Here is a 15,262-nt window from a genome sequence, read left to right as displayed (position 1 = left end):
CTCCTATGACTGGCGTGTTGGGATGGAAGGACACAGGCTCCTTAGGAAGGACAGGCAGGGCAGGCAAGGAGGGGGCATCGCCCTCTATGTCGATGACCAGCTGGAGTGCATGGAGCTCCACCTGGGGATGGATGAGGAGCCAACTGAGAGCCTATGGGTCAGGATTAAAGGGAGGGCTGGGGCAGGGGACATCATAGTGGGGGTCTGCTACAGGCCACCTGACCAGGGAGACTGAGCAGACGAAGCCCTCTATAGGCAGATAGGAGCAGCCTCACACTCACAACCCCTGGTCCTTATGGGGGACTTCAACCACCCTGACATCTGCTGGAGGGACAACGCAGCTGAGCGCAAGCAATCCAGGAAGTTCCTGGAACGTGCCGACGACAACTTTCTCCTCCCAGTGACAGAGAAGCCCTCGAGGAGAGGTGCCATGCTGGACCTTATTCTCACCAACAAGGAGGGCCTGGTAGGGGATGTCAAGCTCAAGGGCAGCCTTGGCTGCAGTGACCACGAAATGGTGGAATTCTGGATCCTCAGGGCAGCGAGGAGGGCACGCAGCAAGCTCGCTACCCTGGACTTCAGCAGAGCAGACTTTGGCCCCTTCAGGGATCTGCTTGGTAGAATACCATGGGACAAAGCCCTGGAAGGAAGAGGGGCCCAAGACAGCTGGCTAATACTCAAGGGTCACCTCCTCCAAGCTCAGGAGCAATGCATCCCAACAAAGAGGAAGTCGAGCAAAACCACCAAGAGGCCCCTGTGGATGAACAAGGAGCTCCTGGGCAAAGTCAAACAAAAAAAAGGAAGCCTACAGAGGGTGGAAGCAAGGGCAGGTAGCCTGGCAAGAATACAGAGAAACTGTCCGAGCAGCCAGGGAGCAGGTTAGGAAAGCCAAAGCCCCGACAGAAATTAGTCTGGCCAGGGATGTCAAGGACAACAAGAAAAGCTTCTATAGGTATGTCAGTGATAAAAGGAGGACGAGGGAAAATGTGGGTCCCCTCCGGAATGAAACAGGTGACCTGGTTACCCAGGATATGGAGAAGGCTGAAGTGCTCAATGACTTCTTTGCCTCAGTCTTCAATGGCAAATGCTTGAGCCACACTGCCCAGGTCACAGAAGGCAGGGACTGGGAGAATGCAGAACCGCCCACTGTAGGAGAAGATCGGGTTCGAGAATATCTAAGGAACCTGAAGGTGCACAAGTGCATCATGGGACCTGATGAGTTGCATCCGCGGGTCTTGAAGGAACTGGTGGATGAAGTGGCCAGGCCACCCGACATCATATTTGAGAAGTCCTGGCAGTCTGACAAAGTTCCCGCCGACTGGAAGAGGGGGAACATAACCCCTGTTTTTAAGAAGGGTAAAAAGGAAGACCCAGGGAACTACAGGCCGGTCAGTCTCACCTCTGTGCCTGGCAAGATTATGGAGCAGATCCTCCTGGAGACTACGCTCAGGCACATGGAAGATAAGGAGGTGACTGGTGACAGCCAACACGGCTTCACTAGGGGCAAATCGTGCCTGACAAACTTGGTGGCCTTCTATGATGGGGTTACAGCATTGGTGGACAAGGGAAGGGCAACTGACGTCATCTACCTGGACTTGTGCAAGGCATTTGACACTGCCCCACACGACATCCTTGTCTCTAAATTGGAGAGACATGGATTTGATGGATGGACCACGCGGTGGATTGGCTGGCTGGTCGCACTCAAAGAGTTGTGGTCAACGGCTGAATGTCCAAGTGGAGAACGGTGACGAGTGGTGTTCCTCAGGGGTTGGTACTGGGACCGGCACTGTTCAACATCTTTGTCGGCGACATGGACAGTGGGATCAAGTGCACCCTCAGCAAGTTTGCCGACGACACCACGCTGTGTGGTGGGGTCGACATGCTGGAGGGAAGGGATGCCATCCAGAGGGACCTTGACAGGCTGGAGAGGTAGGCCCATGCGAACCGCATGAAGTCCAACAAGGCCAATTGCAAGGTTCTGCACATGAGTCGGCGCAATCCCAAGCACAGCTATAGGCTGGGCAAGGAATGGATTGAAAGCAGCCCCGAGGAGAAGGACTTGGGGGTATTGATTGATGAGAAGCTCAACATGAGCCAGCAGTGTGCACTTGCAGCCCAGAAAGCCAACCGTGTCCTGGGCTGCATCAAGAGGCGTGACCAGCAGGTCGAGGGAGGTGATCCTGCCCCTCTACTCCGCTCTTGTGAGACCCCACCTGGAGTACTGCATCCAGCTCTGGGGGCCCCAGAACAAGAGAGACATGGAGCTGTTGGAGCGAGTCCAGAGGAGGGCCACGAAGCTGATCAGAGGGCTGGAGCACCTCTCCTGTGAGGACAGGCTGAGAGAGTTGGGGTTGTTCAGCCTGGAGAAGAGAAGGCTCCGGGGAGATCTAATTGCGGCCTTCCAGTACCTGAAGGGGGCCTACAGGAAAGCTGGAGAGGGACTGTTTATCAGGGAGTGTAGTGACAGAACAAGGGGTAATGGGTCTAAGCTGAAGGAAGGTCGATTTAGGTTAGATGTTAGAAAGAAGTTCTTTACTGGTAGAGTGGTGATGCACTGGAACAGGTTGCCCAAAGAAGTTGTGGAAGCCCCATCCCTGGAAGTGTTCAAGGCCAGGCTGGATGAGGCTTTGGGCAACCTGGTCTAGTGGAGGGTGTCCCTGCCCATGGTAGGGGGGTTGGAACTAGATGATCTTCAAGGTCCCTTCCAACCCAAACCATTCTATGATTCTATGAATGGCCTCCTAATGATCTTGGATAGGGTCTCTACAACTACTAATAATATTTTGATGATTTTGTAAGTAAATAGCTTGAGACAGTTCTTTAAGTTTTTTATGCACTGAAACAGCTTTCTATTGCTAGATATTGCATTCACTTCCTTTGATATCTTTAATTTTTCAACACTGCTAAATGGAATTGCATCTGTAGTCACTCAAGCTTCATTTTCATAAAATGGAAAATAGGCACGAGTTTTCCCTTTACCTTTGTGAATCTAGTGATGATCTGACCAACTGGGTTAGTTTCAAAATGCTGAAGAGGAAGGTGCAATACATTGTCTAACAGCTGATGATGCAACGCCCGAGAAGCAGACAGGGATCCCCTGGCGAGCACGTAAGCGCCGCAGCAAACGAGAAGACCTAGTGAATGGATAAATTAAAAGACAGCATGAATGGCTGGGGAGGGAAAGGAGATGAAGCTTGTTTCTGTCACTGTTTTCTACCACAACGAGCAATCCAACAGTTGCACTTCATATTTTAGTTTTACAAATGTACATATTTGTATTTTGTTGATATGTCTTACTACTTCATAAGTACGTTTTTCCTGTAATTAAGTCTCTCGTGCTAGCATGCCACTACACATCAACACTGATTTCCTTCCTCACTGAGATACCAACATAACTGCATTAGGTTACACTTCGATGTTCCAAGAATTCACAGAAGTATCATAAAATTAAGTAGTATTTTCTTCTACGTGTCTGTATATCTCTTCTCTCCCCAGGTTCAACTATTATACTGTGTGACATACAATTCTGTTTATGAAACAACCAGCATTATTTCTTTACTAATACATATTCAGGCACATCCAACTTGGCAAATGGTTAGAAAACAGTCATAAAAGCTCTTCCTTGCCTTGTATGAATCCCAGAAGCCCATAGATACGAAGTTTATAGATTTGTGATTGTTTCCATTCTGTGAAATCACTAACTTTTGCTGTTTTTGCAGTCCAGGTGCTAAGCCATAGATTTTGTCCAATGGCTAGAACATTTTGTCCTAAATAAGCAGCTATGGTTAGCCACATCCATTGCCAGCCAAAGGCCTGGAGGTATTTCAAAACAACTGATGTTTTAACCTAAATATATTAAAAAAAGAGAATATATAAAAAAGGACTTGTAAAATCATTACTGAAGGCACATACGCATTATATAATGTGAATTGGATACATTAAATTCAGAATAAATCTAAAGAATTTCTTAATTAAATCTGATAACTTAGGTACATAATGTCCTACTCTAAAAAGGTTCCCTCTCCCACTACATCCTGCTCTTTAATGATACGTATCATAGGCAATCTTACTTCTGACACTTTCCAGTGTAGGTCTTAAAAAAATCTTACATATGTAGATTATACAAAACAAAACCAAACCAAAAACCCACCCAACCAACCAATCAAGAGTGCGATTCCTGGGCAGTTTGCATGAAGCAAATCTTACTCTATTCATTAGTGGAACTAGAAGCTTTAGAACTGCCACTCTGGGCTACTGAAGCCAAGGAAATTAGTGTCAGCAGGAGAAAGTTCTCCTTGGTGTAGATGAGGACTAATGGGACCAAACTCAGCTAGGCCACTTGAAAGGTAGAACTGGTAGGAGCAGAATAATGACAGATTCTTGGATTTCATTACAGGGTTTGGAGTGAAATGAGCTCTAGCTGGCACAAACTCTTCTGTCTCTTCTGCAAACTAATTTTTTAAAGCATCTATTTCTACCATCTTGCCAGAAACCTCTTCCCCCCTCCATCCCTCTCCTTCTTATTTTAATTAAACTACAGCTTACCAGGAAGCTTTGACCTTCTCCACATTCTTTTTCACCCCTTCTTTTCCCTCTACCTAGCAAGTGGCAGATTTTTTTAATAGAGACTACAGAAAGTATGCTTCTAGCATAAAACAATACTGGAGCAGTATTACCATGCAAAATTTCTAGTCTCTGCTCTAGCATATAGTTATTTAAACTTCAGGACAGATAGAATGTTTTTCTAAGAGAGGTAAAAGCTTTTTTCATTATCTTCTTTCTGAAATATGTAAAACAAACTGGACCTAGATATAATATGAAAATACAGCCAGTAGCAGATCATCAAAATAGAAAATCTCAGACTACATACTTAAAATTTCGTAAAAACCTGTAAGATTTATTTTAAATTCAGTAATGAGATGTCAGGCAACCTTAACAAGAAACAGAAAAATGCAACTGCAAAATAATACATTTTTATAAAAACAAATGTCAAACCCTTTTCTATTAGTCATACTTACACCACCAGTGGCAACTTTTTCTTTATTGTTAGTGAATATTTTCCATTGATCAAAGGAAGAACTGCAAACAAGAAACACTTTCAAATCTTCTTGTGAATCATCATACAAAGAATATATCCATTTATTTCTAAGCAAAAATGGATACTATAAAATCTTGTCAGCTAAAGATGTAAGACTGCCCTTTTCAGAGGCATATTAAGTGTGGTGCAACTTGGGTCTCAGCCCTTGTCTGGGCCTAGGATTAGGCATTACTATTTGACACATCCAATTCTACCACTTCTGGACCACTTAAGCTTAAGTGTCCTGCATTGTCTGAACTTGCTCCATGGAGTCTTTTCTACTTCATCTTTGCACTATCTTCTACCACTGCAAATATATCACTACAGTGCTTTACAACTTGATCTAGGAGGTCATTCAACTATTTGAAAGCTGAGAAGTTTTCTTAATGGTGGAAGAAAATAAATTAATGTTGCAGGGGAAAAAACAAAGAGCATAAACAACTTGTCATTACACCAAGAAGTCAAATTGCTGCCAGGGAACTGTGGGTGCATCCACATCAGTGATTTCAATTGGTCTTCTGAAAGTCCCCTTCATTCCTGCTTAATGTACTTTGGTTCACACAGTGAAACAGGCCACGAACTGGACCTCTTGAACTCATGCAGCACATTAACTGGATTTCTTTTGTATAAAGTGAAACCAGAAGATGAGCTCCAGATACACACTTTCCAGCCAACTGCTAATGGGCATTCAGGCTTAACCCATGTTTACACAGTGAAGCATAGTGGCAGAGCCTTCAGCACTTAGTGTTGTTCTAGCATTGCATTAGTTAATCAATGGCTAATTTTTTTTTTTTTAAATACTTACTCTTTATGTTTCAGCAGTTCTCTTTGTTGCAGACTTCTCCCTAGTTGGCTGCCTTCTTTTGAAGAACTCACTATAATGGAAAAAAAAAAAGAAAAATCTTTTCGGTATTACACCATGAGTAGACAGGTACAGTACAATAAGCTAGAAATAAAAAACAGGGACAAAATGATGAACAGAGTTACTTTATATTATGAACTCCTTAAGTCGACCTAGTCTTGGGACAGATACTACACAAGACAGATACATTTACGACCAAATGCTAGAAGTGTGACAGCAGGTAAATCTCCTCCATGAGCCTGGGGTCTGTTTGGAATTCCATTCTTGCTTAGTGAAATTATTAGTATCCCTGCAAATATTAACATTAGCGCTTAACTCAAAGTATTCTTACATCATGGCTGGAAAACCGAGCTTGCTGTAATGTGTGTGTTAATGGAAGGATTCAACACTTTTTTCTTCCGGAAATGGATTTTTTACTTCTTTTTCATATTTGATGTTATTTCTGTCAACAGGTCTGTTAAGACAAAGATATGTCCATCCTGCTGAATGTACCTCTGCTGTATGATTTTGTATCACAACACATTGCATGCTGTTTCTTTTCCTCATTACTTTGGTTCCCCTTCCCTCTCTCTATTACTCTCCATGAATAATATGTTTCCTTACATGGCTACCTCACACTTTCATCCCAACACAGCTAACTCAAGACTGCGCACTACTGCCTTTTGCAAATTTGCTGTTCTGTCTTTCCACTCCTGCACTCAATCCCCAGCAAATATTTGAGAGTGCTGGCTCCAGTATAGGGCCTGAATTAATAAACCCACCACATTGTGCATTGTACTTACTACAGGCCCAATTTAGAGTTGCTAAGCTAACTGGAAACCAGCATTATAAATATCTGTGGTTACTTATCTGTTACAGGACTCATCTGTGTCATGTGGGGAGATTTCTTCTTTCAAAATTAAATGACCGCAATTAATCTCATCCTGAAGTACATGATGAAAGCAGGTCAAACAGACAGCATTGTCAATGTACCTATTTCTTTCTCACAACTCTATAAAGAGCACACATTGAACAACTCAGGAACAAAAATAAGTGGAGTTCCAACCCATGTGAATGGTTTGTAAATAAGCTTTTTTAAGGTCTTATGCAGTATTTGTTTGTTTATGCTGTCTACTTGTTGGCTGGAAGTATTTCCTAAGAGTACTAAAATTTTCATTTATTATTTTCTCCTACACATGGGCCATATTCTCCTACTCCTTCTGCTGTGCTCCATGATTACAGCAGTCTAAGGTCATGAAAACGGGAAGCATCCAATATAAAACAGGACATAATCATTGACACTGCAAGATTAATTTGAAACACCCCTAAGTTATTTATTGTGTGATAAATCCTTAGCAGAATCAGGTAACTTTATCAGGTAATTAATACAGTATGTAAAAGTAGAAAACAGCTGCATAAGGCAGCTTTATCATACATTCATTAGTTGAAAGAGTAAACCATCTGATCTCAAGACATTAAAGCCTGATATTTTTTTCAGTTTATAACCTATAACTCTATACCAAAATGTAGACAGAAATGCTCTACATTTTCCAGCAATTATTCTATTCATTTCCAGGAAGGGGAGGAGGAATATTTTGAGAAGCTTCAATGAAAAGAAAAAAATGCTAAGCAAACACAGTATACAAATTTTCTCACCTTCCATTGGAGTTGTCTCTTCACTTGTATGCTCTGTGCTGAAGACTTGAATAAGCTCAGCAAAATTAGCTCTCTTTGAAATGAGTTCTTGGTAGGTCCCCATTTGACTTATTCTGCCCTCTTCCATTACTATTATAAGATCAGTGTGAGGCAGGAGTGTTAGGTTATTGGTCACCAATATACGAGTCTGAAACACAATGTTTTCCATTTTACCATATAAATACAAAGCCTATATAAAATGTAGACATTATATTATGATAGCTGGCATGACATAATGAAATTTTTTCTGGGATTTTGCTCATTTATTTGTCTACTTTATTATTATTATTGTTGTTCATTGCCTACTTTACTACATTACTCTTTTAATTGCTGATTGTAATGTCAAACTTTATGCTTATAGGTACTTGCTATTACTTTACTTACCTGTTTCTTAATGTGTATCTTCTGCTCATGAATGGTTTAGATTAGGTTGTAAAGAAAAGAGGTAGATACTACAGCTTTTAATACGCTACATGTAGTCTGACAGTCTCAACATTAAAAATTGCTTACAATTCTACCATTACTAGAGTTCTTGCTTCTGCCAGATACTTGTAACCCATGGAGCAGGTAAATTAAGAAAAGGGAGAAGGGAGAGAGGGAAAGTAAAAGACATTTACTTCATAGTAAGTAACGTATTCATAATAGTATTTCATAGTAATACATGTTTTGCAGGCATCAGCCAGCGGGAATAATCTGTACTAATTCGTAACACTGAGGAGAGATTTTTTACAAGCTATCTTACCTTCCCACATGAACAGTTCTTAAATGGAAGAATCTATTCCTTCTGATTCCACTTTCCCCTAGGAATTTCTTTGTTCAACAAGAAGCCTTTCTTTCTAGAACCTATAACAGCTATAACCTATTTGCTGCAGTGAGGCATCAACAGTGACCACAAAGGGCTCCACCTTGCCTCCTACATGCAGATCGCAGCACTCCTCAAAAACTCCCAGAAAAGAAGAAATGAGCAAGCACTACATGAATCTTTCAGACTCCCAGGTCAGGCCAGCTCTTAATCTTTTTTTTTTCTTTTGGGTCTGTGCTATGTCTACCCAATAGGCTTCAAATTGGCACAATCAGCTGTGCTTTTTATTTAGCTTCTTTACTGAGAATAATTTTCATCTACACATTGGGTAAGAGATGAGCTTTTGCAGAATGACTGGGACTTTTACTGTGTGTGTTGTATTGTACAAAGCAGTTCACCCCAAACTGAAAGGAAGCCACCCTACTTTACCTTGCTTTTTAAGAGACCTGAAGGGCCAATTAGCTTCTCAAAAAGATGTTTCCCAACATGTACATCTACAGCAGACAGGGGGTCATCCAGAAGATACAAGTCAGCATTGCTGTACACAGCTCTAGCGAGACTCACTCTCTGCTTCTGCCCTCCACTTATATTGACACCCTAAGGAAGAAAGCCAAAATAATCCACATTTAAAGATGAAATACTAAAGAAGACCAGTGTATCATGCTTAGTCTCATCATTTTTTTGAGGTAATCAAAGTAAATTTTATACTAGTTATGAAAATAGAAAGGTAACATTTGGATTTTCAAGTAATTAGAGCAAAGTTTGGGCTCTGTTGATTAAATCTCAACTCCAAAATGGGCAAATGAAAGGTACTTTGGAAAATTAAAAATTAACTTTTCTTTACAGTCATACAGGCATTTTTACAGTATAAAGGAAATCCCTGGAGAACAGGACAGGGCTGACTCAAACTTCTGTAGAGAAAAGAGCCATTTTAAAAATTAATAAGAGTTCAGAGCTTGAACAGAAGTTAAGTTCAAAGTAAGTAAGCTAAGTAAGGAGATGGGATAGATGTACTTGACTTGACTGATTAGTCATCACTGTAAATTATCAAATAGATAATATATAAAAACATAAAAGCCATAACTCATTGCATCATTTCTGACACCTTAAATTCTCACCCTTTCTCCAATCTCTGTTTGGTCTCCATTCGGTAACTGTTCCAAATCTGGCAGTAAAGCACAAGACTCTAAAACAAGTTCGTAGTATGGCCTATTTAGATTTGAACCAAAGAGAATATTTTCCTGTAAACTGTCATTTTGAATCCAAGCCTGCTGAGAAACATATGCCACTGAACCCTAAAAAGAATTGGAAACAATTTTTTTTTTACTTGGGCTTTCTGAACATGAAAAATAACATTTAAAAATACATTTGAAATTCCACCTTTACCTCAAAGTAACCAGTAATTACTTCCAAAACTTGAGCATTATTAAACTGTTAAAATTTTGACTAAATCAGGCAATAAAAACAGTCTGTTGAATATTCCTGTTCCTGTATAAGAGCTTGCCTGTAATTATTATAAGAGCACATACCTAGAATAAAACTGACAGACTTGGGACATACATTGAACAAAGTCTTTCAGAGAAAGATCTGAGTGACAAACAGGCATCCATTGTAAGATTTACATGCAGCAAAATGGGTCTGTATTAGGTATATATCAAAATACAGTTTGATTGTTTGTATTTTTACATAAGATGCTGTGGAATGTGTCAGCCATTAGAAATTAAGGTTACAGGATAGGAATGACAACTGGAAATACTCCTAGATCTTTTCTTACATTAAGCTACATGCCCTGTGAAAATCTATTAATTTTACAACAAATTGATAGTATAGATACACTTGTTGGATATATGCATTCCTTATTAGATTCTACACAGCTGATTTTTTCCTATTAATTACTACTCTTGGATTCGGAACACCTCAACTTCATATTCTTCCCCTATCCCCCAACAGTGACAGGATACTGTACTAGATTTCCACAGGAGTGGATTCTTGTTCAACACTTCTTTTCAAGGCTGAGACACTTTCTTAATGTTGCCACATCCACTCGCAACCAGATTAACTGATATGATGCTTATCCATTGATATTTATTGGCTCAAGCACAGTAGTCTGTCATCAGAGAATAACTTCCTCTGTATCTATAACTTATAAAAAACTTCCCTAAACTCTATTCTGTGATGGGGACTTTCATTGCTTTATGTAACTACAAGGCAAGTTAAGCTGCAGGGTTTCCTGTCACTAGGACAGCCAGCACCTTAATTCCATCTCTGCTTGAAGTTCAACTTTTCCCTCTGTTTCCATATCCTGTGTCTTCTCTACACATAAGCCATTCCAAGAAAGATGATCATCATCTACAACAGTTTATAACTGCTCATGTTCGTACAGCTGTTCAAAACCAGCAACTATTAGATGTTTAGGCCTAATATATGACTTAAACACTCATGATTTTTGCACTGCATTATACAGATTATAAAAAAATGAAAATAGCTTTGGAATCACTTAGGTTGAAGATAAATTGTTACACTGTTAACAAAGTGTTGCTGTGTTACTTTTCTTTGAAGATTTAAGAAGCTGGAGCTACCCTTGCCAGTATTTCTACAACAATAAATAGTTGAGGAGGAAAAACTGCACTTTCAAAAGTGCTTAATTTAGGTATTGAGGAGTTGGCAGGGCAGGGCAACACGGACAGACAATCTTACTCTTCTCTGAACTGTTCCTTCAAGTTTCTCCATTTCTCCAAGAACAGCAGAAAGAAAAGAGGACTTTCCAGATCCAACCTGTCCCACAACAGCAACTAAAGAGCCTTCAGGAATGCTGACATTCAAGCTGGAAATATTGAGGAAGACAAATTAGTTATCCTCTTTGTAAATACTCCATCATGTATGGGTTGTGGTCACTGTAAGAAAGAAATACTCTATTTTACCCTCAGAAGGATGAGAAATAAGTACTTCAGTTTGCATGTCTTTTGACTATGTACCATCCAGAAACTTGCAATAATGACTTTAAGTATAAATTTATTTATCTGCAAGTTAAGAGGTTGTGCTTTCATCTGGTCACAACAAAATCAAATGGGAGACAGTCTAACCAATAAGTGGTCTTACTGTATTCTTCTCAGGCCTGTGGTTTATGTTCCGTCTTACTCTGACAATCAACAGCTAGACTTCTCATGTAGCATCTGCTGTAGCCAATGTGTGATCCCTCTTAAGGAAAAGAATAGCTGTTTGGGTAAAGAAAAACTGCCCTTCATAATCTGCATATTTTGCTGTCAAAATAAGTATAATATGTACTCATAAATTTTAGCATTCAAGGAGAGCCACTTGTTGTATCTGTACTCTGTGCTATCTGGATCCGTGTTCTGATTTGAAGGCCCTACGCTAAGATAAGCATAGTCCCTTCAGACTGGAGCTTGGAGCACAAACAAGATAGAGAAAGTCTGTACCCAGCGACTATACCAGACTTTAATGAAGTCTGTATCTGATGCTGAAGGCAGCTCATTCCTGGAAATTATATTGCAGGCTATGGTGGCTGAGATGTGGATGCTCGGTGACATGTTATAGGAAGTGACCCCCTCCAGCCTCGAAAGGAATAGGATAGACAGCATGGTGAGAAGGGTTAGACTGGCTGGGTTGTAACCTTTTCAGCTGCCTTAGTAAAATTTAACAGCTATATAGAGCTTATAAAATAGGTTTTTCATTCCACTCCAGAGCTTGGTTACTCCATTTTCTTACTAACCCTCCAATGTGTTCATTGTGTAGCAGTTTAAGCATAGCTGAATTTACACCTAAGAAATACCTTGTTAAGAAACAACAAACAAAAAAAAAAGGGTGTTTTCAGGCAAGAGACACCACTGTGAGAAAACCAAACTTTTTGTTTGTTTGTTCTTTCCAAAGGAAGCCACAGCCCAATTTTAAGATCACTATTCAATGCAAGGCTGCATAAACTACTTCAGCTTACTTGTAGGCAATATAAAATCCTACATGGACAAAATGGCATCTTGCCAGTTAATGCTCCCCAAAATGCAATTCAGGAAAAATTGATATTGCAGTTAAATGTCCTTTGTGCAAACTGAGGGGAGAGGTGGTAGGAAAGAAGGAATGAAGAAGAAGAATGAAGAAAGAATAAAAGCACTGGCTTCCTGTAGCACTTTTACAGTGCTGTGTTGGGGAGCACGTGGTTCCTCCTGGAGCACCAGGGAGACTAGGTCAGATTTGACTTTACAGAGCATACTCATCACATGGGAACAATAATTTATGTTTTTTTTGGTATGTAACATCATGAACTAGTCTGACTCAATACATTAAACCTGAACAAAATGTCTATAGACATTACGTTCTGCCAAAGTAGTTCATAAAAATAAGTAAGAAATATCTTACTTTTTTAAGACTGGTGGGCCATTTTTTTCCCAGCGGAAAGAAGCACCAATAAACCCAACAGTGTGATCTGTTGCAGTAAAGAAAAAAGAGCACAGAGTTGCTAATCCACCCCCTCAGCTGAGTTTCTTAATGATCATCTATATAAATTCATGACCAATTAAAAAATTAATAACTACTGCTTACTTCCACTGCAATTTGTATTGACATCCTCAGGGTTAAGATCCTCAGCACACAGAAAATCCTCCAAACGGCTCAGAGAAACTTTGGTCTGCAAGATGAACATACATATATAATATTTATAACATGCCTGTGCTCCCTAAATTTTTAAATATTATTTTAAAAGTTCTAGATAATATGGAAAGACATATTCCTTGTCTTGTTTGAAGATAGACAAAAAGGGTGTTTAGGTATTTAAAAATTATTTTCCTTAAAGTACTAAACAATCTAAAGTCATAAATGTCTTTTTTTTCCTGAGGATCTACTGCTTGGCAGTTATAAAGTAACAGAGCATGATTGACATATCCAATGTTAGACAATATAGTTAATCCTTGAATGTCTGGTTCCTCTGACTCAATTAGTTTGTTTGCATAAACCTGTGCTGAAAACACTTCAGCTTTTTTTTTTTTAAAGAAATAGTGCATAGTAACTCTCTCTTCATATAATGAAGGCAACATTTTACTCTGAGTGCATCATGAGGTGTCCATCACTGTGCTGTGACAGTATCAGATGAACTTATGCTTGTATCCTTTAAACAGCCTTCATGCTTCTCATTCCCTAAAAATACTGTGCAGTTTCACCTCAATAAAATGTAACTTAACATAATTAAATTACTTAATCACTCCTAGAAATAGATGAAACATGACAGAGTATAAACATCAGCCTTTATAGCACTTGTTCATAATATGTTTACCTGGGCTACAGCAGAGATCACCGATGGTAAATCAAACAAAGGCAGTCGCAAAATGTTAAATAAAGAAATAGATGTAAAAACTTTAGTTGCTGTTAAAACATTCTCTTTGTCCAGATGAAAGAAGACTCCAAATGTAGCCAATGAGACCTTTTAAATAAAAAATGAAAAAGACATATGCAGAAGCAAAATCACATTATAACTAAAATTTATACACAGACACTATTTTTGTTTGCATTTGAAAGGCGTAGGATCCCATTTCTGCTCATGTATAAACAGGGACTCTGTAACTGCTGCACAGGGAAATTATTGCATAGCTGCAATACTGAGTGCAGGAATATTATAATTTTAGTGAGCAAAAACCATGGCTATTGTGTTTGACCCAACCAGACACAAATGAAACTATATGAAATAACTTTCCCACTTCAGGAACTGATTTCTTCATTTTGAAAACACTCAAACATGATGTTTCAGGAAAATCACTTTTTTTTTTTTCTTTCTTTCTTTCTTTCTTCTTACCATTGCTATGATATTGGACATAAAATAGAATTATTTACTGCAGGTATTTTTATTTTAACCTCTTTGAATTTTTTCAAAAATCTTGTCAGTAATCATGAGAGAATAAGCTGGACTCTTAAACAACAGATACTCGAGCCTTCAGAATTACCCAGAAAAGCCTAAATTTAACAACCTGTCCTACAGGGTCTCCCTTTTGTTGAGTTTAGGAGTCCTAAACCAAGCCAGGAGTCCTAAACTAATCTAGTCGTAAAGTAGAAGGACTTCTAAGAAAGTCCTAAATAATAAGTTCATTATTTCACTGCATTTAATTCAAACTTTGAATTTTTCTCACTCACTGCTTCAAGTATTTCAGTTATTAGCAAGGTTACAGACTGAAGCATGGCCTTATTCTCTTTCACTATTCCTGAGGACTATTCCTCTTCACTTCTTAACATACTGTGAGTTAAGCGCTAGAAGATGTCAGTTTGTGTAACTGAAGTTAATGGTGGTCATTTATCCCTAACGAAGGTTCCAGCTAGATCCATAGAATCATTTAGGTTGGAAAAGGCCTTTAAGATCATCAAGTCCAACCCTTAACCTAGCACTGCCAACAGTTAACACTAAACCATGTCCCCAAGAGCCACATCTACAGATCTTTTAAATACCTCCAGGGATGGTGACTCAACCACTTCCCTGGGCAGCCTGTTCCAATCATTGATAACCCTTGCAGTGAAGAAATTTTTCCTAATATCCAATCTAAACCTCCCCTGGTGCAAATTTAGGCCATTTCCTCTTGTCCTATCACTTGTTACCTGGGAAAAGAGACTGACACCCACCTTGCTATGACCTCTTTTCAGGTAGTTGTAAAGAGCAATAAGGTCTCCCCTCAGCCTCCTTTTCTCCAGGCTGAACAACCCCACTTCCCTCAGCTGCTCCTTGTAAGACTTGTGCTCTAGACCCTTCACCAGCTTCGTTGCCCTTCTCTGGACATGCTCCAGCACCTCAATGTCTTTCTTATAGTGAGGGGCCCAAAACTGAACACAGTACTCGAGGTGCGGCCTTACCAGTGCC

General features: G+C 39.9%; 1 protein-coding gene across 5 annotated transcripts in view; it reads right to left on the bottom strand.

Annotated features, from left to right (window-relative positions):
* LOC129207818 (multidrug resistance-associated protein 1-like) overlaps positions 1 to 15,262 on the bottom strand; it is a 48,628-nt gene that overhangs the window by 13,528 nt on the left and 19,838 nt on the right. For all 5 annotated transcript variants that reach the window (XM_054829318.1, XM_054829327.1, XM_054829335.1 and 2 more), the window contains 11 exons: positions 13,697 to 13,843; positions 12,970 to 13,054; positions 12,787 to 12,853; positions 11,113 to 11,239; positions 9,534 to 9,710; positions 8,845 to 9,012; positions 7,575 to 7,761; positions 5,883 to 5,952; positions 5,019 to 5,079; positions 3,627 to 3,846; positions 2,980 to 3,134 (listed from right to left, as the gene is read on the bottom strand). In XM_054829318.1, the coding sequence (XP_054685293.1) occupies positions 2,980 to 3,134; positions 3,627 to 3,846; positions 5,019 to 5,079; positions 5,883 to 5,952; positions 7,575 to 7,761; positions 8,845 to 9,012; positions 9,534 to 9,710; positions 11,113 to 11,239; positions 12,787 to 12,853; positions 12,970 to 13,054; positions 13,697 to 13,843 (1,464 nt within the window). The remainder of the gene's footprint in view (positions 1 to 2,979; positions 3,135 to 3,626; positions 3,847 to 5,018; positions 5,080 to 5,882; positions 5,953 to 7,574; positions 7,762 to 8,844; positions 9,013 to 9,533; positions 9,711 to 11,112; positions 11,240 to 12,786; positions 12,854 to 12,969; positions 13,055 to 13,696; positions 13,844 to 15,262) is intronic.

The sequence above is a fragment of the Grus americana genome, chromosome 1 (assembly GCF_028858705.1).
Source record: "Grus americana isolate bGruAme1 chromosome 1, bGruAme1.mat, whole genome shotgun sequence".
NCBI classification, from domain to species: domain Eukaryota; kingdom Metazoa; phylum Chordata; class Aves; order Gruiformes; family Gruidae; genus Grus; species Grus americana.
The sequence above is the reverse complement of the archived record's forward strand: the minus strand, read 5'-3'. Positions and strand labels throughout refer to the sequence as shown.